This window comes from Schistosoma haematobium, chromosome 6, assembly GCF_000699445.3.
Source record: "Schistosoma haematobium chromosome 6, whole genome shotgun sequence".
Classification (NCBI taxonomy): Eukaryota; Metazoa; Platyhelminthes; class Trematoda; order Strigeidida; family Schistosomatidae; genus Schistosoma; species Schistosoma haematobium.
Window position 1 is genome coordinate 12374055 of NC_067201.1, and position 26286 is coordinate 12400340.

General features: G+C 37.8%; 2 protein-coding genes across 2 annotated transcripts; one reads left to right on the top strand and one right to left on the bottom strand.

The window, feature by feature from the left end:
* Positions 1-21146: 21146 nt before the first annotated feature.
* On the bottom strand, positions 21147-22059 carry GLIPR1_1 (Glioma pathoproteinsis- protein 1). The gene is made up of 2 exons (XM_051208302.1): positions 21658-22059; positions 21147-21612 (listed from the first exon to the last, which is right to left on the bottom strand). The coding sequence occupies exons 1-2, from the start codon at positions 21759-21761 to the stop codon at positions 21408-21410; spliced, it is 309 nt and encodes a 102-aa protein (XP_051065491.1). The 5' UTR covers positions 21762-22059; the 3' UTR covers positions 21147-21407.
* A 588-nt stretch (positions 22060-22647) lies between these two features.
* On the top strand, positions 22648-25432 carry H2AFV_3 (Histone H2A.V; the record flags this gene model as incomplete). The annotated part of the gene is made up of 5 exons (XM_051219456.1): positions 22648-22821; positions 23464-23603; positions 23666-23756; positions 23801-23901; positions 25378-25432. The coding sequence occupies 5 exons, from the start codon at positions 22648-22650 to the stop codon at positions 25430-25432; spliced, it is 561 nt and encodes a 186-aa protein (XP_051065492.1).
* Positions 25433-26286: the final 854 nt, after the last annotated feature.

Sequence of the window (26286 nt, forward strand, 5' to 3'; positions counted from 1 at the left end):
TATGCACTTTCGAGCCACAATTAAGTGCTAGTTTCTCCTCATCAATGACTTTTAACCTGTGTTTCTCCTTAATTTGATTGAAAATTATTGTTATTTGTGCAACCACCGTGAAGTCGTTTGACTTGAAATAACGATTCTGTAGGCGTCTTAGTTTATTACGATATTTAGCTGGTATATATGACTCGTAAGGTTTACTAAACCTATACGTTTTAAGAGGTACACAGGAATCTAGCCAAGAGTTAACGATCAGATAGAATTCGTCCATAGCATCCATGAGACTATTACATGAAAGAAAGTTATCCCAGTCTGAAAGTTTAATCAGGGAGTGTAGGAGGTCCCAGTCAGCATGTTTATAGTCTCTATATTGGCAGGTTTTTTGAATGGGTCGATTATAAGGGGGATAGATAGGGAGAGCGCAAACTACTATCTTATGGTCACTGCTTTCAAATTCATCGTGTACTTTTACAGATAGTGGGATAACATATCTACTAAATACTAGGTCGAGTATACTATCACCCCTTGTTGGCGTAAGAACCCACTGTGAACAGTAGCGCATGGTAATGGTTGCCGAGAACTCATCATTACATGACGGACGACTACCGGTATTCCAGTTAATCCCAGGATAATTGAAATCCCCAGTGATAACCTTAGCATTAAAGTTTAGAGCAGATACATGTGTGAACGCATTGATAATAAGATCATTCTCATTATTCGAACTATCAGGAGCTCTGTAAATACATCCAACGAGTAGACTATGATTCAGGGTGCTGACTGATATCCAGACTGATTCTGGTAAACTATTCAGGACACCATCTTCAAATTTATTATTTGTTAGGGTACCCGAAGCATCCATAACACACCCACCTCCTCGCTTAGTTTCTCCGTCACAGCGATAGAGTCGATAGTTCTGGATATTTAATTCTGCATCAGATACCGCTTGAGAGCACCATGTTTCACTGATAAGTATGAAAGAAGGCTTGGTTAGAAAAGATAATGTCCTCAAGGCTGAAATTTTGTTCAGAAGTGAACGTGCATTGATAAGCAATAAGTTTAAAAAGGAGGTATGGAGTGTGAAAAACCAAGAGCTTCCCTATTGATGTTGTGTAGTTTAGATTTGCATAGACTGTGGTTTGTTATGTTTGACTGATCATATGGGCTATCGCTTGAGCAAACTGTAGCGCTATTAAGATCAAGGATTTCTGTGGGCCAGAAAAATCATTACTTTGATAAAGTGGATTAATTTGTTGAACTTGACCAGGCGGACAGTTAAGACAAGCACCTGCTAGTTGGGGTTGGGTTGATGGTGCGTAACCTAGTAGTCCATCTTGTCCAAAGGAAAATTGTTGGAAAAAATTACGTCTTACAGGTTGATTATTTAAAACGTTTGAGGGTAACCGTGGGGAACGTTGGTTCACTGTGGCCTATCTAATATTAGGTCTGCTTAAACATTGATGGAAGTGGCCGTCTTGTGTAACGTTTGGATGAAGTGTGTTCTCATAACCTCCCTGAGATGAGTATGGTAAAGTAGGGTGTCGTGAAATATATTTTTGTTTTTATTTGGTAGAGTCATCGTAATATATTTGTTATTGAGTACAGAACCAGAAGGTTCTGTACACACATACTTCCTACGTATCAAAGACTTTTTAATCTTGACAGTGCTTTTAAGAGCTGTTACATTAGAACTAGGTATTTGTTTATGGGCTTTTAATGTTAAACTGGAAAATATCGGATCAGTGTTGTCATTAGATATACATTGGTTATCAGAGGTCACTACAGACATTAGAGGCAAATTAGCACTCTTCATTGGTAAATCAGAGCACTGGATAACCTGAGATAGGTTAGCTGCATCAGTGGGTCCAGCTGCTGAATCATCGGGATTTGTTATGATCTCAACATCGTTATTTTCGTTTAAGGTACGCTTTTGCGTAATTCTTTGGTTGGTGGTCTTATCTGAGACTATTCGAGCGGTTCTAAGCTCCGTAAGCGCGCAGATTAGCCGTTCGGATTCTTTCAACGCTTCAGCTAATAAATGAGAATCCAATCTGAACAAAACCGGGCACAAGTATTTCTGGTGCCCTCTGCTAAGTCGGATACATTAGCATGGACTATCTTGGAGGTTAAATGCTTTTAATATCGAATGCCCTACAGATTTAATGGCGATAGATAATCACGTTATTGCGAGAGATTATTGGGTTAAAAACTTCGATGGAGATGAAGTCGATGACAGATTCTGCCTTTATAATGTCTTCAAGTTCCGCAGGAACTACATCCTTTGACAATAGTAGTTTAAGGGGTGATAGTGTCTTTAGTTCTTCCTTAAGATCATCATGCTTGTAAGTTTGAGATGATGTGAAAGCCGTGCGCTTCGGACTTGAATCTGAGCGCGTTTCCTGACATTGTTCACGAATACACGATAATTATCTTTCTATGCTTTTTATGCTTGTATAAGGAGTGGGACGATGAATTGGCGGCGGCCGCTCAACACTGGTCTGAGAAGTGCCATATTTACGACGAGGAACCGGTTGTAAGTGTTGGTGAATTTATGGTATATTTGAAATGGTGGTTTCCCAAGTAAAAAATTGATTTTTATTCGACAATGATATGTTGTGATTTCCATGTTAAGTACCATTGTAGATCATAATGAGGTTTAGTTGACGTGCTTAACTCCACAATACTGTATTCGTGTGGTTTTCTATCAACACTTAATAAACTACAAGTACACAGTCTACAACTGCAATCACATGCCACTGTAGTCACTTTTTGGATGTTCAAGACTGTGCAAAATGAAACAATATGCAGCATCATTTATTTGAACTCATTAGCACTGATTTCATTGTCAATAAACATAACAAAACAACTGATCTGATGCTTCACTTCTCTTCCACTTCCTCCTTCTACTTCCTCGTCCCCTCCACCTTATTCGGATTTTTGCATCTTCCGTTTGTTCCGTCAGTGTACGGTTGACCACTTCTCACCCTGAAATAGAAACAATAGGAAATGAGAAATGTTGTGGCTAGCCGTCGTTCATATGCACACACATTCTACTCACAATAATGTTTCTGGATGCGAGACAGGGTCCTGTGCTAAAGCGAGAAGAGTGTCGAATATCCACATATGAAATACGTGGTACATTTAGGGAACAAATTGAATACAAACATGAAGTGAATCACACTGAAGCACACTGATAAAAACACATCATCGGAATGCTTTGAAACCACTGAATCTCAATGTAAAACAAATCATAAAATCGTGATTATGCTTAAGTATGTGGTGGAACACTTTGTGCATTGACGGATGGAAATTATGAAGACTTACGCAGGTGTGTAGAAACAGGTAATCAACATTTCATCTGGATTTACAAAGCCGCTACATTTGTTATAGCCACATCCTACGTAGGCCGTGTCAGATTGAACTATCTAGATGCATTTGAGAGAAATTAAGTGATGAAACTTCGTTCAGTGATTGATTATGAAGTTTGACAGTTCGTTCAGTCACACAATTTGTGTATTCACATACCTGCTTGTAACTGTCACATTGATGCGGTGGCTCACAGTGGTCTGATTTGTGATCATAGTGGTCCGATTCTTTCATCCAATAAGTAACAGCTCTACAATAAGCACAATCAAAGCAATCTTACAATAGGGAAACCTACCCTGCCAACTCGGATTGAACAGCGATGTTTTGACCCACGGAGTCAAATAAACCAACTTTTCTGGTCGGTTTCTTGTCGTGAACATCACAGTTGTCGGACCACATTTGAGCGGCAGCCGCCAGTTCATCGTCCCACTCCTCATACAAGAATAAAAATCATAGAAAAATAATTATCGTGTATTCGTGAACAATGTCAGGGATCGCGCTCAGATTCAAGTCCGACGCGCAAGGCTTTCACATCATCTCAAACTTACAAGAGGCTGTAATAATTCCTCCGCTGGCACTATGTCCGTTTCCCCACACTTGCTTCGGTATTCTCGATGTTCATTGTGTACTTGCAGCATGAGCTGCGCCTCCTGTGCGTCCAATCCGAAGACAGCTTCCACGAAGCAAATGGCAAGTAGTAGTGTGAGCCTCATTCTCTGGTATCTGGTTTTAGTCGAAGACGCAGTCATATATATACACCTTTTTGATCATTTGAATATTGTCCTCACATGTGAATTTTGTATGATCACGCCCAATTTCTTTCACATAAAACCAGAGTACATCTCGGTTGTCCTCATAAAGTTCTCACTCAGGTCTCAAACATGAATTGTACTTCATTGTATTTGGACTTCATTCCATAAATAATTACTTCTTTCATTGTTCATTGACACTGCTGACGCTGCAGACACCATGTGCGCCGAGATCTGTGAGTGAAATGAACAGATTATCGTAAATAGTGGTATAAAGCTCCAGATAAATATCGTGTTCTGATCTCCATAAACTACAGGTGCCATATTCTGATTCAGATGAAGCTTTCGATCGCATCTAGTAATTTTTGGTGTTGGGTGAAATCAATTTAGTTCACAGAAGGCTATTTGCGTTAACACAGTGTCACTGAGAGAGCTGAACAACCGTATTTATGGTAATTGGTGAGTTGCCAACAGAGACCTTAAATGCTACTGGAGAGTTAAAGTTGAGCAATATAAAAGGGAGTATTAGAAGGGAAAATAATATGTAGTGGTGAGTTATGAAATGATTACTACATAAATATTATAACGTGGACATGGAGTATGAAGAAAGTATCTCTGATTTTTGAAACATATGATGCATGAAATTCCCATGAGTGTCAATTGAAATCAATGTGAAATCCTTCAATGTATTCACTGTGGAACACAATCAACAAGAATCATGAACAGCTTTTAACAACCGACTGATCATGTTATCAAGTCAACTACTGCGTTAAATGTTTTGTATTTTCATATGCGTTCGTTTTGCTTGTTTGTGTCGTTTCCAGACCAAATTCGTCACTTCTGGCATGTCAAACATTGTTTTGCATAACATTGCCAGTTGTTACTTTGGCCCGTTTACAGCACTTGAGAAACCTCGAAACACATCAATCGAGTGATTTCGCTCTGTAATCTTCTTGTTGTCGATTCATGTAGTCAGGCGGTTTAAGAGAAGCCATGGCAATGAAGCGGAATAGAGATGAGTATGATGATAAGACTGTGCAGTTTCATTTCCTCCCATCTTCTGTCACAACACAGGTGACGGTGATAAAGCTGCCCACATATTTTGCATTAGTTACACACAAGCAAAACGTGGTTTGTGACAAATTAAACAGTATACACGTATCCGAGTTACGGAACACTATATATTAGGTGGACATATTGAAACGAGATTTCCTTGGTACAGGATATCAAGTGGATATGCTGAAGTCTTTCAAAAAGGATAATGGAAAACCAACCTCCAATCTTCCGAAATTCTCCGAGGCTATAGTGATCAAATGTCTAAAACAAGATCTATGTGTCAAGAAGGAAGTTGTAATAAATCTTCCTCTGCTCAGACAACATCACATCTCTTTTATTGCATTATCCACCACTTCAACTCTCTCTGAAGTATGTTCACATCACTATCATCTTTGTTTAATCCGTGACTGACTCATTTCAACCCGAAACATTCTGTATTGTCATTAATGTGTTTTCTGCTACTTCATTGCACAATCATCTATTGTTTGTTAATTTCATGGGTTCTAATCACTAGTTCAATGTTCCGAAACTTTCTACCTCAAACTTTATTTATTTATCTGAAACAAAATATTTTTTAGTCTTATTGACTGTATTGGGATCTTCGCTACATCTTCTTACACAGATTCATCTCTGATCATCTTTGTATTTTCTAAGTGTGTCAATATCTGTAAAAGCTTTGATTTAAAAATACTATAGGTTGTAACCAGCTGATGGGAACCTAACGAAGTAAAATGAACTCGTATTATTCTGCACCCATCGTTGCTTTTGTTTACTTTGAGATAATAAGGAAAACTGTGTACTTGAATTAATTGATCAGCGTCAAAGTGCCAAAACTGGTCGATATCACTATCAACTGTAATAAAATTAGTAACAGTGCTCTGTTGGTGAGTGCTTCCCTGAAATCTTTCAGCGACGCAGCTGTGACCAGCCATGATGAATTTATGAGCAACAGTCATGTAAGGTGCGATTTGATAAACAAAGATCACTTGTACGACTACGTCGATGTTGTTAACAATAGTGTTTTAGCCATTATGTTTATCTGCCGCATATTCACTATGTATAACCAAAAACTGTTTTAATTCGTTTACGGTGCTGCACAATTGTCAGTAGCAATCTTTTAAATTTCACTTTCTAATCAGAATAATGTTTCTGGATGCGAGACAGGGTCCTGTGCTAAAGCGAGAAGAGTGTCGAATATCCACATATGAAATACGTGGTACATTTAGGGAACAAATTGAATACAAACATGAAGTGAATCACACTGAAGCACACTGATAAAAACACATCATCGGAATGCTTTGAAACCACTGAATCTCAATGTAAAACAAATCATAAAATCGTGATTATGCTTAAGTATGTGATGGAACACTATGTGCATGTTCATGAATAATGTCAATATATCCGCTCGGAATCGAACCTATAGCTTAAATTAGCCTTATGTTTTCAAACTTACAAGAGGCTCTCATATTTAATCTGCTGGTACAACTTCCGCCTTCACACATTTGCTTCGGAATTCTCGATGCGCGTAAGTTGTTCCCCCACGTGCGTTTAATTGGAAGACAGCTTTCGAGAAGCAAATGCTATGCAGTAATATATATATATATACATGCATTCTGAAAATAATAATAAGAGAATTCGTGCCAGCTTGCAGGCATGTTCAATTTCATATAAATAGTAACATCAGATGTAGTGAACAAACAAAGATATAAGATAGTTTTAAGTATACTAGTTCAGTAATTCTCTAGGTAGTACATGTATTTTGACGACCCAATTAATAACCCCGGAACTTTTAATTTTTCTTAAATGAATAGCCTGTTGATTTATGAACGGAGTAGTTAAGGTCATTTCGTGTGCCAGATCGAACTAATGATAATTATCTACAACTAGAGAAATGAAAACGAAAACAGAGAGCATGGAACAACAAGGCAGTAATTACCAAAATACGTCAATCAGGTCTACCAAAATACATGTGTCATGTGACAGTGATATATTGTTGATGCTAGATATTGTTCAAATTAGTTAAGATTGCCGGTGACAGCAGGTAAGTGGTTTTACTTACAGAATCCACTAATAAAAGTGGCTAAACATTTAAAGTTCCTATAATCTCACCTGTGGAATAAGATACACTCACAGGTGCTAGAACATTCAATGTATTTTCAGAGGAGCAGTATGCATCAATGCACCGATTAAATAATAGGAGCGATTTTATCGTACAGATAGATTGTCGTAGATTATTCCAGGGTCCAGAAAATTTAAAGGTGAAGAAATTCATATGGGAAGATGATTTAGAATAAGTTTGTTTCACCAGTGACAAGAAATTACGGATGTCATGATGAGAAGTTTCTGCATATTGAATCACGTGGTTGGATGTAAGGGATAGTTTATTAAGTATTTTGAAGAAAACGACAAGATTCAGTTTGAGTATAATCGTCCATAAACGGTCTAACCCAAGTTTATTACATCTAGAATTAAAAGTCAAGGTACAGTGAGCCCCAAGAATACGAAGTGTAAATCGTCTCTCTACTGATTCCAGCCTTAATTTATCATTTATGCGCGCAGTGCTCTGAATCAACATGCAGTATTCTAGGAGTGGTCGAACACAAACTTTGTACACTAAAACACGTGACTCATTGTTATGAAGGATTCGAGTTACGTGACCTACAAGACGCTGAGACTTGGAAGTCCCTTTCAACATCTGTCTTGTAAACGACAGGTCGAAGGAATACTTAAGTCTACTGTTGTATGTAACCCAGATAACACTTCACCATTTGTGGTAAGATCTAAATTGAGTAATGTATCGCCGAAGCATATCCATCCACATTTAGCTGTATTAAGCTCCAGCTGCCGTTTTGAGCACCTCTGTGCTACCTTGTTAAGCTTCATGCTGATGCAATTTTGCACATTTTTCAGCTCACGTGGAGAAAATGAATATACTACTTTTAGATTATCTGCATATAGAAGGGGCTTATCCACACAAATATCATTGATAAACACTCGAAAAAGCAAAGGGCCTACGACACCACCTTGTATTACACCACTTCTAACAGGGACAGCGTTAGACAATGAAGAGCTAATTTTAACTATTTGATGTAGACTGCTGAGAGAGAAATCAAACTAAGCAAGCAAAGACTTTTGAACCACATAAGATGCGAGGTTATCTATAAGAAGTTGGCGGCTAAGCATATCGAAGGCTTTAGAAATGTCCAGATATGACACTAAGACTAGATATCCTTGGCTACGTAGAGAGGAGACTAAATTAAAGAAGTCAAAATGACATGTCATGCAAGATCGATTTTTAAGAAATCCATACTGAATATCACTGATAAATTTTCCAGTGAGTAAATAGTTGGAAAGTTCATCACTTATAATTTTTCCATAATCCTGGAGATAACTGGGGTAATATTTATCGGCCGATAATTGTTCATGTCAGTCTTATCTCTAGATTTGTAACGTGGTATGATGTACGCGGTTTTCCAACAGTAAGGGTAAGAGCCTGATTCCACAGAGAGAACAATCAGCTTTAGAAAAGGAGGTGGAATTTCTGGACCACTATACCTGTAGAGAAAGGACAAAATCCCGTCTGCTCCATGATCTTTCGAAAGCTCGAGTGTATATATAGCCTTATTAATTTTCATGCATTTGAAGGAGATGGATCTTTTTGAGTTGCTAGTCACGCACATAACTCTTGAAGCAGAGCCACTTACGATTCCTACACCATTCGCAAAAATACCACTGAAAAGGTCTGCTATAGTTTTAGAGTCGTATATAAAGGTGCTATTATGCAGGACGCATGGTATTTCAACATTTTGAGTTGCTTTAGCGCGTTTATTGAAAGAGAGAATTAGGTTATGCACTTTCGAGCCACAATTAAGTGCTAGTTTCTCCTCATCAATGACTTTTAACCTGTGTTTCTCCTTAATTTGATTGAAAATTATTGTTATTTGTGCAACCACCGTGAAGTCGTTTGACTTGAAATAACGATTCTGTAGGCGTCTTAGTTTATTACGATATTTAGCTGGTATATATGACTCGTAAGGTTTACTAAACCTATACGTTTTAAGAGGTACACAGGAATCTAGCCAAGAGTTAACGATCAGATAGAATTCGTCCATAGCATCCATGAGACTATTACATGAAAGAAAGTTATCCCAGTCTGAAAGTTTAATCAGGGAGTGTAGGAGGTCCCAGTCAGCATGTTTATAGTCTCTATATTGGCAGGTTTTTTGAATGGGTCGATTATAAGGGGGATAGATAGGGAGAGCGCAAACTACTATCTTATGGTCACTGCTTTCAAATTCATCGTGTACTTTTACAGATAGTGGGATAACATATCTACTAAATACTAGGTCGAGTATACTATCACCCCTTGTTGGCGTAAGAACCCACTGTGAACAGTAGCGCATGGTAATGGTTGCCGAGAACTCATCATTACATGACGGACGACTACCGGTATTCCAGTTAATCCCAGGATAATTGAAATCCCCAGTGATAACCTTAGCATTAAAGTTTAGAGCAGATACATGTGTGAACGCATTGATAATAAGATCATTCTCATTATTCGAACTATCAGGAGCTCTGTAAATACATCCAACGAGTAGACTATGATTCAGGGTGCTGACTGATATCCAGACTGATTCTGGTAAACTATTCAGGACACCATCTTCAAATTTATTATTTGTTAGGGTACCCGAAGCATCCATAACACACCCACCTCCTCGCTTAGTTTCTCCGTCACAGCGATAGAGTCGATAGTTCTGGATATTTAATTCTGCATCAGATACCGCTTGAGAGCACCATGTTTCACTGATAAGTATGAAAGAAGGCTTGGTTAGAAAAGATAATGTCCTCAAGGCTGAAATTTTGTTCAGAAGTGAACGTGCATTGATAAGCAATAAGTTTAAAAAGGAGGTATGGAGTGTGAAAAACCAAGAGCTTCCCTATTGATGTTGTGTAGTTTAGATTTGCATAGACTGTGGTTTGTTATGTTTGACTGATCATATGGGCTATCGCTTGAGCAAACTGTAGCGCTATTAAGATCAAGGATTTCTGTGGGCCAGAAAAATCATTACTTTGATAAAGTGGATTAATTTGTTGAACTTGACCAGGCGGACAGTTAAGACAAGCACCTGCTAGTTGGGGTTGGGTTGATGGTGCGTAACCTAGTATTCCATCTTGTCCAAAGGGAAATTGTTGGAAAAATTACGTCTTACAGGTTGATTATTTAAAACGTTTGAGGGTAACCGTGGGGAACGTTGGTTCACTGTGGCCTATCTAATATTAGGTCTGCTTAAACATTGATGGAAGTGGCCGTCTTGTGTAACGTTTGGATGAAGTGTGTTCTCATAACCTCCCTGAGATGAGTATGGTAAAGTAGGGTGTCGTGAAATATATTTTTGTTTTTATTTGGTAGAGTCATCGTAATATATTTGTTATTGAGTACAGAACCAGAAGGTTCTGTACACACATACTTCCTACGTATCAAAGACTTTTTAATCTTGACAGTGCTTTTAAGAGCTGTTACATTAGAACTAGGTATTTGTTTATGGGCTTTTAATGTTAAACTGGAAAATATCGGATCAGTGTTGTCATTAGATATACATTGGTTATCAGAGGTCACTACAGACATTAGAGGCAAATTAGCACTCTTCATTGGTAAATCAGAGCACTGGATAACCTGAGATAGGTTAGCTGCATCAGTGGGTCCAGCTGCTGAATCATCGGGATTTGTTATGATCTCAACATCGTTATTTTCGTTTAAGGTACGCTTTTGCGTAATTCTTTGGTTGGTGGTCTTATCTGAGACTATTCGAGCGGTTCTAAGCTCCGTAAGCGCGCAGATTAGCCGTTCGGATTCTTTCAACGCTTCAGCTAATAAATGAGAATCCAATCTGAACAAAACCGGGCACAAGTATTTCTGGTGCCCTCTGCTAAGTCGGATACATTAGCATGGACTATCTTGGAGGTTAAATGCTTTTAATATCGAATGCCCTACAGATTTAATGGCGATAGATAATCACGTTATTGCGAGAGATTATTGGGTTAAAAACTTCGATGGAGATGAAGTCGATGACAGATTCTGCCTTTATAATGTCTTCAAGTTCCGCAGGAACTACATCCTTTGACAATAGTAGTTTAAGGGGTGATAGTGTCTTCAGTTCTTCCTTAAGATCATCATGCTTGTAAGTTTGAGATGATGTGAAAGCCGTGCGCTTCGGACTTGAATCTGAGCGCGTTTCCTGACATTGTTCACGAATACACGATAATTATCTTTCTATGCTTTTTATGCTTGTATAAGGAGTGGGACGATGAATTGGCGGCGGCCGCTCAACACTGGTCTGAGAAGTGCCATATTTACGACGAGGAACCGGTTGTAAGTGTTGGTGAATTTATGGTATATTTGAAATGGTGGTTTCCCAAGTAAAAAATTGATTTTTATTCGACAATGATATGTTGTGATCTCCATGTTAAGTACCATTGTAGATCATAATGAGGTTTAGTTGACGTGCTTAACTCCACAATACTGTATTCGTGTGGTTTTCTATCAACACTTAATAAACTACAAGTACACAGTCTACAACTGCAATCACATGCCACTGTAGTCACTTTTTGGATGTTCAAGACTGTGCAAAATGAAACAATATGCAGCATCATTTATTTGAACTCATTAGCACTGATTTCATTGTCAATAAACATAACAAAACAACTGATCTGATGCTTCACTTCTCTTCCACTTCCTCCTTCTACTTCCTCGTCCCCTCCACCTTATTCGGATTTTTGCATCTTCCGTTTGTTCCGTCAGTGTACGGTTGACCACTTCTCACCCTGAAATAGAAACAATAGGAAATGAGAAATGTTGTGGCTAGCCGTCGTTCATATGCACACACATTCTACTCACAATAATGTTTCTGGATGCGAGACAGGGTCCTGTGCTAAAGCGAGAAGAGTGTCGAATATCCACATATGAAATACGTGGTACATTTAGGGAACAAATTGAATACAAACATGAAGTGAATCACACTGAAGCACACTGATAAAAACACATCATCGGAATGCTTTGAAACCACTGAATCTCAATGTAAAACAAATCATAAAATCGTGATTATGCTTAAGTATGTGGTGGAACACTTTGTGCATTGACGGATGGAAATTATGAAGACTTACGCAGGTGTGTAGAAACAGGTAATCAACATTTCATCTGGATTTACAAAGCCGCTACATTTGTTATAGCCACATCCTACGTAGGCCGTGTCAGATTGAACTATCTAGATGCATTTGAGAGAAATTAAGTGATGAAACTTCGTTCAGTGATTGATTATGAAGTTTGACAGTTCGTTCAGTCACACAATTTGTGTATTCACATACCTGCTTGTAACTGTCACATTGATGCGGTGGCTCACAGTGGTCTGATTTGTGATCATAGTGGTCCGATTCTTTCATCCAATAAGTAACAGCTCTACAATAAGCACAATCAAAGCAATCTTACAATCGGGAAACCTACCCTGCCAACTCGGATTGAACAGCGATGTTTTGACCCACGGAGTCAAATAAACCAACTTTTCTGGTCGGTTTCTTGTCGTGAACATCACAGTTGTCGGACCACATTTGAGCGGCAGCCGCCAGTTCATCGTCCCACTCCTCATACAAGAATAAAAATCATAGAAAAATAATTATCGTGTATTCGTGAACAATGTCAGGGATCGCGCTCAGATTCAAGTCCGACGCGCAAGGCTTTCACATCATCTCAAACTTACAAGAGGCTGTAATAATTCCTCCGCTGGCACTATGTCCGTTTCCCCACACTTGCTTCGGTATTCTCGATGTTCATTGTGTACTTGCAGCATGAGCTGCGCCTCCTGTGCGTCCAATCCGAAGACAGCTTCCACGAAGCAAATGGCAAGTAGTAGTGTGAGCCTCATTCTCTGGTATCTGGTTTTAGTCGAAGACGCAGTCATATATATACACCTTTTTGATCATTTGAATATTGTCCTCACATGTGAATTTTGTATGATCACGCCCAATTTCTTTCACATAAAACCAGAGTACATCTCGGTTGTCCTCATAAAGTTCTCACTCAGGTCTCAAACATGAATTGTACTTCATTGTATTTGGACTTCATTCCATAAATAATTACTTCTTTCATTGTTCATTGACACTGCTGACGCTGCAGACACCATGTGCGCCGAGATCTGTGAGTGAAATGAACAGATTATCGTAAATAGTGGTATAAAGCTCCAGATAAATATCGTGTTCTGATCTCCATAAACTACAGGTGCCATATTCTGATTCAGATGAAGCTTTCGATCGCATCTAGTAATTTTTGGTGTTGGGTGAAATCAATTTAGTTCACAGAAGGCTATTTGCGTTAACACAGTGTCACTGAGAGAGCTGAACAACCGTATTTATGGTAATTGGTGAGTTGCCAACAGAGACCTTAAATGCTACTGGAGAGTTAAAGTTGAGCAATATAAAAGGGAGTATTAGAAGGGAAAATAATATGTAGTGGTGAGTTATGAAATGATTACTACATAAATATTATAACGTGGACATGGAGTATGAAGAAAGTATCTCTGATTTTTGAAACATATGATGCATGAAATTCCCATGAGTGTCAATTGAAATCAATGTGAAATCCTTCAATGTATTCACTGTGGAACACAATCAACAAGAATCATGAACAGCTTTTAACAACCGACTGATCATGTTATCAAGTCAACTACTGCGTTAAATGTTTTGTATTTTCATATGCGTTCGTTTTGCTTGTTTGTGTCGTTTCCAGACCAAATTCGTCACTTCTGGCATGTCAAACATTGTTTTGCATAACATTGCCAGTTGTTACTTTGGCCCGTTTACAGCACTTGAGAAACCTCGAAACACATCAATCGAGTGATTTCGCTCTGTAATCTTCTTGTTGTCGATTCATGTAGTCAGGCGGTTTAAGAGAAGCCATGGCAATGAAGCGGAATAGAGATGAGTATGATGATAAGACTGTGCAGTTTCATTTCCTCCCATCTTCTGTCACAACACAGCTGACGGTAATAAAGCTGCCCACATATTTTGCATTAGTTACACACACGCAAAACGTGGTTTGTGACAAATTAAACAGTATACACGTATCCGAGTTACGGAACACTATATATTAGGTGGACATATTGAAACGAGATTTCCTTGGTACAGGATATCAAGTGGATATGCTGAAGTCTTTCAAAAAGGATAATGGAAAACCAACCTCCAATCTTCCGAAATTCTCCGAGGCTATAGTGATCAAATGTCTAAAACAAGATCTATGTGTCAAGAAGGAAGTTGTAATAAATCTTCCTCTGCTCAGACAACATCACATCTCTTTTATTGCATTATCCACCACTTCAACTCTCTCTGAAGTATGTTCACATCACTATCATCTTTGTTTAATCCGTGACTGACTCATTTCAACCCGAAACATTCTGTATTGTCATTAATGTGTTTTCTGCTACTTCATTGCACAATCATCTATTGTTTGTTAATTTCATGGGTTCTAATCACTAGTTCAATGTTCCGAAACTTTCTACCTCAAACTTTATTTATTTATCTGAAACAAAATATTTTTTTAGTCTTATTGACTGTATTGGGATCTTCGCTACATCTTCTTACACAGATTCATCTCTGATCATCTTTGTATTTTCTAAGTGTGTCAATATCTGTAAAAGCTTTGATTTAAAAATACTATAGGTTGTAACCAGCTGATGGGAACCTAACGAAGTAAAATGAACTCGTATTATTCTGCACCCATCGTTGCTTTTGTTTACTTTGAGATAATAAGGAAAACTGTGTACTTGAATTAATTGATCAGCGTCAAAGTGCCAAAACTGGTCGATATCACTATCAACTGTAATAAAATTAGTAACAGTGCTCTGTTGGTGAGTGCTTCCCTGAAATCTTTCAGCGACGCAGCTGTGACCAGCCATGATGAATTTATGAGCAACAGTCATGTAAGGTGCGATTTGATAAACAAAGATCACTTGTACGACTACGTCGATGTTGTTAACAATAGTGTTTTAGCCATTATGTTTATCTGCCGCATATTCACTATGTATAACCAAAAAACTGTTTTAATTCGTTTACGGTGCTGCACAATTGTCAGTAGCAATCTTTTAAATTTCACTTTCTAATCAGAATAATGTTTCTGGATGCGAGACAGGGTCCTGTGCTAAAGCGAGAAGAGTGTCGAATATCCACATATGAAATACGTGGTACATTTAGGGAACAAATTGAATACAAACATGAAGTGAATCACACTGAAGCACACTGATAAAAACACATCATCGGAATGCTTTGAAACCACTGAATCTCAATGTAAAACAAATCATAAAATCGTGATTATGCTTAAGTATGTGGTGGAACACTATGTGCATGTTCATGAATAATGTCAATATATCCGCTCGGAATCGAACCTATAGCTTAAATTAGCCTTATGTTTTCAAACTTACAAGAGGCTCTCATATTTAATCTGCTGGTACAACTTCCGCCTTCACACATTTGCTTCGGAATTCTCGATGCGCGTAAGTTGTTCCCCCCACGTGCGTTTAATTGGAAGACAGCTTTCGAGAAGCAAATGCTATGCAGTAATATATATATATATATACATGCATTCTGAAAATAATAATAAGAGAATTCGTGCCAGCTTGCAGGCATGTTCAATTTCATATAAATAGTAACATCAGATGTAGTGAACAAACAAAGATATAAGATAGTTTTAAGTATACTAGTTCAGTAATTCTCTAGGTAGTACATGTATTTTGACGACCCAATTAATAACCCCGGAACTTTTAATTTTTCTTAAATGAATAGCCTGTTGATTTATGAACGGAGTAGTTAAGGTCATTTCGTGTGCCAGATCGAACTAATGATAATTATCTACAACTAGAGAAATGAAAACGAAAACAGAGAGCATGGAACAACAAGGCAGTAATTACCAAAATACGTCAATCAGGTCTACCAAAATACATGTGTCATGTGACAGTGATATATTGTTGATGCTAGATATTGTTCAAATTAGTTAAGATTGCCGGTGACAGCAGGTAAGTGGTTTTACTTACAGAATCCACTAATAAAAGTGGCTAAACATTTAAAGTTCCTATAATCTCACCTGTGGAATAAGATACACTCACAGGTGCTAGAACATTCAATGTATTTTCAGAGGAGCAGTATGCATCAATGCACCGATTAAATAATAGGAGCGATTTTATCGTACAGATAGATTGTCGTAGATTATTCCAGGGTCCAGAAAATTTAAAGGTGAAGAAATTCATATGGGAAGATGATTTAGAATAAGTTTGTTTCACCAGTGACAAGAAATTACGGATGTCATGATGAGAAGTTTCTGCATATTGAATCACGTGGTTGGATGTAAGGGATAGTTTATTAAGTATTTTGAAGAAAACGACAAGATTCAGTTTGAGTATAATCGTCCATAAACGGTCTAACCCAAGTTTATTACATCTAGAATTAAAAGTCAAGGTACAGTGAGCCCCAAGAATACGAAGTGTAAATCGTCTCTCTACTGATTCCAGCCTTAATTTATCATTTATGCGCGCAGTGCTCTGAATCAACATGCAGTATTCTAGGAGTGGTCGAACACAAACTTTGTACACTAAAACACGTGACTCATTGTTATGAAGGATTCGAGTTACGTGACCTACAAGACGCTGAGACTTGGAAGTCCCTTTCAACATCTGTCTTGTAAACGACAGGTCGAAGGAATACTTAAGTCTACTGTTGTATGTAACCCAGATAACACTTCACCATTTGTGGTAAGATCTAAATTGAGTAATGTATCGCCGAAGCATATCCATCCACATTTAGCTGTATTAAGCTCCAGCTGCCGTTTTGAGCACCTCTGTGCTACCTTGTTAAGCTTCATGCTGATGCAATTTTGCACATTTTTCAGCTCATGTGGAGAAAATGAATATACTACTTTTAGATTATCTGCATATAGAAGGGGCTTATCCACACAAATATCATTGATAAACACTCGAAAGAGCAAAGGGCCTACGACACCACCTTGTATTACACCACTTCTAACAGGGACAGCGTTAGACAATGAAGAGCTAATTTTAACTATTTGATGTAGACTGCTGAGAGAGAAATCAAACTAAGCAAGCAAAGACTTTTGAACCACATAAGATGCGAGGTTATCTATAAGAAGTTGGCGGCTAAGCATATCGAAGGCTTTAGAAATGTCCAGATATGACACTGAGACTAGATATCCTTGGCTACGTAGAGAGGAGACTAAATTAAAGAAGTCAAAATGACATGTCATGCAAGATCGATTTTTAAGAAATCCATACTGAATATCACTGATAAATTTTCCAGTGAGTAAATAGTTGGAAAGTTCATCACTTATAATTTTTCCATAATCCTGGAGATAACTGGGGTAATATTTATCGGCCGATAATTGTTCATGTCAGTCTTATCTCTAGATTTGTAACGTGGTATGATGTACGCGGTTTTCCAACAGTAAGGGTAAGAGCCTGATTCCACAGAGAGAACAATCAGCTTTAGAAAAGGAGGTGGAATTTCTGGACCACTATACCTGTAGAGAAAGGACAAAATCCCGTCTGCTCCATGATCTTTCGAAAGCTCGAGGGTATATATAGCCTTATTAATTTTCATGCATTTGAAGGAGATGGATCTTTTTGAGTTGCTAGTCACGCACATAACTCTTGAAGCAGAGCCACTTACGATTCCTACACCATTCGCAAAAATACCACTGAAAAGGTCTGCTATAGTTTTAGAGTCGTATATAAAGGTGCTATTATGCAGGACGCATGGTATTTCAACATTTTGAGTTGCTTTAGCGCGTTTATTGAAAGAGAGAATTAGGTTATGCACTTTCGAGCCACAATTAAGTGCTAGTTTCTCCTCATCAATGACTTTTAACCTGTGTTTCTCCTTAATTTGATTGAAAATTATTGTTATTTGTGCAACCACCGTGAAGTCGTTTGACTTGAAATAACGATTCTGTAGGCGTCTTAGTTTATTACGATATTTAGCTGGTATATATGACTCGTAAGGTTTACTAAACCTATACGTTTTAAGAGGTACACAGGAATCTAGCCAAGAGTTAACGATCAGATAGAATTCGTCCATAGCATCCATGAGACTATTACATGAAAGAAAGTTATCCCAGTCTGAAAGTTTAATCAGGGAGTGTAGGAGGTCCCAGTCAGCATGTTTATAGTCTCTATATTGGCAGGTTTTTTGAATGGGTCGATTATAAGGGGGATAGATAGGGAGAGCGCAAACTACTATCTTATGGTCACTGCTTTCAAATTCATCGTGTACTTTTACAGATAGTGGGATAACATATCTACTAAATACTAGGTCGAGTATACTATCACCCCTTGTTGGCGTAAGAACCCACTGTGAACAGTAGCGCATGGTAATGGTTGCCGAGAACTCATCATTACATGACGGACGACTACCGGTATTCCAGTTAATCCCAGGATAATTGAAATCCCCAGTGATAACCTTAGCATTAAAGTTTAGAGCAGATACATGTGTGAACGCATTGATAATAAGATCATTCTCATTATTCGAACTATCAGGAGCTCTGTAAATACATCCAACGAGTAGACTATGATTCAGGGTGCTGACTGATATCCAGACTGATTCTGGTAAACTATTCAGGACACCATCTTCAAATTTATTATTTGTTAGGGTACCCGAAGCATCCATAACACACCCACCTCCTCGCTTAGTTTCTCCGTCACAGCGATAGAGTCGATAGTTCTGGATATTTAATTCTGCATCAGATACCGCTTGAGAGCACCATGTTTCACTGATAAGTATGAAAGAAGGCTTGGTTAGAAAAGATAATGTCCTCAAGGCTGAAATTTTGTTCAGAAGTGAACGTGCATTGATAAGCAATAAGTTTAAAAGGAGGTATGGAGTGTGAAAAACCAAGAGCTTCCCTATTGATGTTGTGTAGTTTAGATTTGCATAGACTGTGGTTTGTTATGTTTGACTGATCATATGGGCTATCGCTTGAGCAAACTGTAGCGCTATTAAGATCAAGGATTTCTGTGGGCCAGAAAAATCATTACTTTGATAAAGTGGATTAATTTGTTGAACTTGACCAGGCGGACAGTTAAGACAAGCACCTGCTAGTTGGGGTTGGGTTGATGGTGCGTAACCTAGTAGTCCATCTTGTCCAAAGGGAAATTGTTGGAAAAAATTACGTCTTACAGGTTGATTATTTAAAACGTTTGAGGGTAACCGTGGGGAACGTTGGTTCACTGTGGCCTATCTAATATTAGGTCTGCTTAAACATTGATGGAAGTGGCCGTCTTGTGTAACGTTTGGATGAAGTGTGTTCTCATAACCTCCCTGAGATGAGTATGGTAAAGTAGGGTGTCGTGAAATATATTTTTGTTTTTATTTGGTAGAGTCATCGTAATATATTTGTTATTGAGTACAGAACCAGAAGGTTCTGTACACACATACTTCCTACGTATCAAAGACTTTTAATCTTGACAGTGCTTTTAAGAGCTGTTACATTAGAACTAGGTATTTGTTTATGGGCTTTTAATGTTAAACTGGAAAATATCGGATCAGTGTTGTCATTAGATATACATTGGTTATCAGAGGTCACTACAGACATTAGAGGCAAATTAGCACTCTTCATTGGTAAATCAGAGCACTGGATAACCTGAGATAGGTTAGCTGCATCAGTGGGTCCAGCTGCTGAATCATCGGGATTTGTTATGATCTCAACATCGTTATTTTCGTTTAAGGTACGCTTTTGCGTAATTCTTTGGTTGGTGGTCTTATCTGAGACTATTCGAGCGGTTCTAAGCTCCGTAAGCGCGCAGATTAGCCGTTCGGATTCTTTCAACGCTTCAGCTAATAAATGAGAATCCAATCTGAACAAAACCGGGCACAAGTATTTCTGGTGCCCTCTGCTAAGTCGGATACATTAGCATGGACTATCTTGGAGGTTAAATGCTTTTAATATCGAATGCCCTACAGATTTAATGGCGATAGATAATCACGTTATTGCGAGAGATTATTGGGTTAAAAACTTCGATGGAGATGAAGTCGATGACAGATTCTGCCTTTATAATGTCTTCAAGTTCCGCAGGAACTACATCCTTTGACAATAGTAGTTTAAGGGGTGATAGTGTCTTCAGTTCTTCCTTAAGATCATCATGCTTGTAAGTTTGAGATGATGTGAAAGCCGTGCGCTTCGGACTTGAATCTGAGCGCGTTTCCTGACATTGTTCACGAATACACGATAATTATCTTTCTATGCTTTTTATGCTTGTATAATTGGCGGCGGCCGCTCAACACTGGTCTGAGAAGTGCCATATTTACGACGAGGAACCGGTTGTAAGTGTTGGTGAATTTATGGTATATTTGAAATGGTGGTTTCCCAAGTAAAAAATTGATTTTTATTCGACAATGATATGTTGTGATCTCCATGTTAAGTACCATTGTAGATCATAATGAGGTTTAGTTGACGTGCTTAACTCCACAATACTGTATTCGTGTGGTTTTCTATCAACACTTAATAAACTACAAGTACACAGTCTACAACTGCAATCACATGCCACTGTAGTCACTTTTTTGGATGTTCAAGACTGTGCAAAATGAAACAATATGCAGCATCATTTATTTGAACTCATTAGCACTGATTTCATTGTCAATAAACATAACAAAACAACTGATCTGATGCTTCACTTCTCTTCCACTTCCTCCTTCTACTTCCTCGTCCCCTCCACCTTATTCGGATTTTTGCATCTTCCGTTTGTTCCGTCAGTGTACGGTTGACCACTTCTCACCCTGAAATAGAAACAATAGGAAATGAGAAATGTTGTGGCTAGCCGTCGTTCATATGCACACACATTCTACTCACAATAATGTTTCTGGATGCGAGACAGGGTCCTGTGCTAAAGCGAGAAGAGTGTCGAATATCCACATATGAAATACGTGGTACATTTAAGGAACAAATTGAATACAAACATGAAGTGAATCACACTGAAGCACACTGATAAAAACACATCATCGGAATGCTTTGAAACCACTGAATCTCAATGTAAAACAAATCATAAAATCGTGATTATGCTTAAGTATGTGGTGGAACACTTTGTGCATTGACGGATGGAAATTATGAAGACTTACGCAGGTGTGTAGAAACAGGTAATCAACATTTCATCTGGATTTACAAAGCCGCTACATTTGTTATAGCCACATCCTACGTAGGCCGTGTCAGATTGAACTATCTAGATGCATTTGAGAGAAATTAAGTGATGAAACTTCGTTCAGTGATTGATTATGAAGTTTGACAGTTCGTTCAGTCACACAATTTGTGTATTCACATACCTGCTTGTAACTGTCACATTGATGCGGTGGCTCACAGTGGTCTGATTTGTGATCATAGTGGTCCGATTCTTTCATCCAATAAGTAACAGCTCTACAATAAGCACAATCAAAGCAATCTTACAATAGGGAAACCTACCCTGCCAACTCGGATTGAACAGCGATGTTTTGACCCACGGAGTCAAATAAACCAACTTTTCTGGTCGGTTTCTTGTCGTGAACATCACAGTTGTCGGACCACATTTGAGCGGCAGCCGCCAGTTCATCGTCCCACTCCTCATACAAGAATAAAAATCATAGAAAAATAATTATCGTGTATTCGTGAACAATGTCAGGGATCGCGCTCAGATTCAAGTCCGACGCGCAAGGCTTTCACATCATCTCAAACTTACAAGAGGCTGTAATAATTCCTCCGCTGGCACTATGTCCGTTTCCCCACACTTGCTTCGGTATTCTCGATGTTCATTGTGTACTTGCAGCATGAGCTGCGCCTCCTGTGCGTCCAATCCGAAGACAGCTTCCACGAAGCAAATGGCAAGTAGTAGTGTGAGCCTCATTCTCTGGTATCTGGTTTTAGTCGAAGACGCAGTCATATTTATACCTTTGTTTTATCGTGTACTCTCCTTTCTTCTCACTTCCGTTTTATACTTTTATTCAGTATTTCCATATATGGTTCCTCGTTTCAAATGTCATTATTGTTTATTGCAAATCAATGCATTTGCGTACCGTATTATAATGTCTTTTGTTAATAAGTGACTCAGAACGTAGCACGTTTGCCACATCTGGTATGTTGATTTCAATTGATTGACATTTTCATTTAAACTTCATACAAAGTATTAAACCTCGAATATTGTGTTCGCAAATGCTTATAAAACATTTCTCAGTGAATTTTTAAACCGGTTGGTAAGCATTTTGCCTTCTTCTTTTTGGAACTTAAATATTTTCTCAAAGGAACCAACGTCGTTATGTGAAGAATGGTGTCTGTCATTCACAATAAGTTAGTGAATTATTTTTACTTAAACCTGTCGCAGTGTTAATTGACTTGCGTTTCTGCTCGTTTTTATAGTTTTCCTCCACTATAAATACGGAAGATCACCTAAAAATAGATCTTAGTCACGCGTTGTACACAATGATTCTGTTTCTGTTAATATTGTTACTTTCTATCTCATCCGGTCTTGGAGGCCAAGAGGAAATGGCAGAATTTGCAAGGACTTTGTTACATCACCATAATTACGTTAGACAAACGAGAAATCAATGTGATTATTATTGGAGTACACCATCTGAGACAAAACTTGGAAATCTTGTGAGCTCATCTGACCATGTTATAATATTATAACGTATTAAGAAGGGATCACGTGCACTCTGAAGTTCACCTCATTTAAATATTTCTTCATTCTAACGAGTGTTGATGGGTAATGTTTAATTGAATGTCGTTAGACAATAATCGAAAATCAAGAAGTACTGGGTAGCTGTTTCGTCCTAGTATGGTATTACTCAGTGTTGTCAACTCATCACTCCTACAGAGATCGGACTTAAGACCTACAGTTTCCATAACGATCCCTTGACATTTCCGCAGGTAATTTCCGGAGTTCTGGTTAAAAGCCATGACCAGTGGAGTTAAACCACATTGAGCGCGAAGCAATTACCAACCTAAGATATTTGATTATGGTTGCTAAACATTGTCATTTCATTGAAGTCACATGTTCATATCAACGGATACCAGTTCTGTGGTCTGGAAATGAAATGCATACCGTAAGACCCCAAAGTTCTGGGTTTGACATCCTATTGTGCCATGAATACACTTCATTCAGGAACACCATAATTTAGAGGAACATATACCGATATCATTCTAGTTTTCCGTAATTGTCAAACCACAACTATCCCTTATATAAATTGTGAACATCCTTTTATTCATAGAATTATCTCAGTGAATATTTGTTTGTAGACATGGGATGATGGATTACATGTAACTGCTCAACAGTATGCAGAACAGTGTGAAAACTCACCTAGCCGTTTAAATGACAGAACTACGTGTAGATGGAAATCAGTCGGTCAGAATATTGCTCAAGTTCATTCAGTTTCATAGTAAGATTTATTCAGTAATACGTTACCACTTACCTTGCGCTTTTTCTTCGAATTTCCTCAAGTGCTATCAATGTTTGGCGAGATGGAAGTCGATTTTATAGTTTTAAAAATGATAAATGCGGAGAGAATTACGATTGTTCTATGTATAAACAAGTTAGTTTATATTTGTAAAAAGAACTAGTTATTTTCAATTATAGATTGTAAACATTAACACAACACATATTGGCTGTGGAGTTCACATGTGCAATAAAAACATAAATAAAGGAAAATATATAGTTGTTTGCAATTATGCTCCAGCGTAAGCATTGTATTTTACAGTGTATTTAAATGTACTATATATGAATATAAAATCTGAATCGAGTCCTTATAATCGCCAAATGAATTTATTCTGTGCACTCATATTTATCCTTCTCAAGTGCTGCCATGTTATTTAACACTGAAGGCTTTTTAGATCTAGATAAGTGTGTATACATGTCTATGTTTATCTATATGTTGGTTAATCACACATCTACTCGCCTGTATTTAACGTATTCTTCACCTTAATGTGGAACATAATTAACACTTGTATAGTTGTTTTCTAACCACCATAGTCAGAGAAGTCATCACACTTTTCTATTTGTTTTTGACCATTTATCGACTTTTACACGAACATTCCTTGACCGTCACAATGTAATACAAATTGATTGAAGTTATAAGATAAGGACGAGTACAATAGTTTAATGCTTATCATGTAGGCCATAAGAATTCGCAGTTCTGTATTCCACTTCGTATGAAGTCGTGAATGTGAATTGATAAATTGTTACAAACTATAACAAAATAACTTTTTAGTACATCCCAGCTTTTTGATAATTCTTGCATTCAGGCCTGTTTGTTAGGCAGTATTTCCACCACGGCGTGCAAGGAGTGCGTTATTTTTAATATAACTTCAAATCTTCCTATTTTTCAATTGTAGTTAGGGAAATTAACTTTGAGTCTAGGCGTGCTCATTTCATAATTTCATAATAAAGTGTCCATTTATTCAAAATACCCGCCTATATTTTTGATACTTCAGTCTTACATTACAATGCGACAACCTGAAAACATAATTAAAATGACAATCATTCATCTTTGCAAATATTTCATCAACAAGCATTGAATAATTGATCAAAACAGTGAGTAAGATTACACATTGAGTCAAAGGCTGAAGCTATGTTCATTGGTTAGAGATGTTACAGAGGAAATTACAGTAAATTGGAATGAGAATAACTTTCGAGTAAAGTTTTGACACCTCTTATTTTATTATATACCTGTTTTCGAATATCACAGACTATCTCCTTATGCTGTGTTGCTACAGAATCTGCTGATGTTGTTGTATTTGTAACCAGTCACTATCATTGACTGAGATCAGCTTGAAAATCTTTGGGCAGTAGGGAGCATTAGATAACTGTTTCGTCATCACTTTTAATTACCAGAGGTGTCCTTCATTGATTCCACACGAAATCGATACTAAGACTTTAAGTACCTAGACCACAAAACCACGATTCGAATGATGTCAATAAGCAATAGGAACAATGTAAATTATTGTTTGTTTGAGCATACTTATTTCTACGTTTCCATCTTGTTTTAGTAGTCACGTTGATTTTTCTAATGGCTCAAACTTATACATAACCAAAATTATTTATTGTAGCTAACTGCATTCAAAATAATTGACTCAACTACAATTTATTAAATATTAAAAGTTTTTTTCCATCTGCCGTAGTTCCAAATGATTGGTTATTGTTTGTGATACTTTTAGGGCTAGTAAAGGAAGACCATACGACGATGGAACAAACACCAGATGTAAACAATGAAACTATTCACAAGAATAATGAAAAATAACATGAACTAACTATTTCTCAGCTTGTTATCATCAATTTTTATTTCATTGTTGAATAATAAATAAAGTGATGCAGTTTGACAAACTGGTTTTTTCCTCTGAAATCTTAATGAACAAAATTTGTACGAATGTTAGGCGAAAATCATATTTGAAATAATCTCAGAGATTGAAATTCATATAATTCCAACATTTTGTTCAGTCAGCCTTTCTGGACTTCTTCAAGGTAATCATCAAAGCAACTTGAAGTGATCTAGTACACCAAACAATAAACTGAGTGTCTGTTCGTTTTTGAACATTATATATTATAATTCTAATTTTTAGTTTCACATATTGTGATGAATTTTATATTTCCGGACATCATTTCTTGTTCATTGGTATATCTTATCTTTTTCATGAGAAAGCAGACACGTCAGCTATCTAAGATTACGGCTCTTTCGAATTTCACCTTTCAACTAATGCTACTCTGATCCGAAAATATATAGAATCCTGATTGTGCTACGCAGAGGCCAGCTTCCACGGGAATGTGCACAATTCCTCGCAGTGATGGAGGCTTTGTCTCGTGATCTCAACGGGTACGTCACATCTAGTATGTGCGCTAGTGATGCTTTGGAACCCTACAGCATTCTGAAGAAAGCCAAACTTAAACGTTGAGACCGAACCGACCGACAAAAGTTAGACCAACTCTTCCACAACATGGACTTGCAACATGGCTCAGCAACAAAAATGTTGCATTATATGGGAGAGGTCATTGGTCAACGGACCTTCGGCAAGAGCCTGTTCGAGCAGCTCTTCTTGTTTAAGCCTCCTCAAAACACCCAGGTAGTCCTT

What these genes read in the sequence shown, in the direction of transcription:
- GLIPR1_1 (XM_051208302.1), bottom strand. Translation starts at nt 21,761, where the DNA reads ATGTGGTCCGACAACTGTGATGTTCACGACAAGAAACCGACCAGAAAA. An exon ending in GTTCAATCCGAGTTGGCAGG is followed by an intron (nt 21,613 to 21,657) that starts GTAGGTTTCCCT and finishes TGCTTATTGTAG; the next exon opens with AGCTGTTACTTATTGGATGA.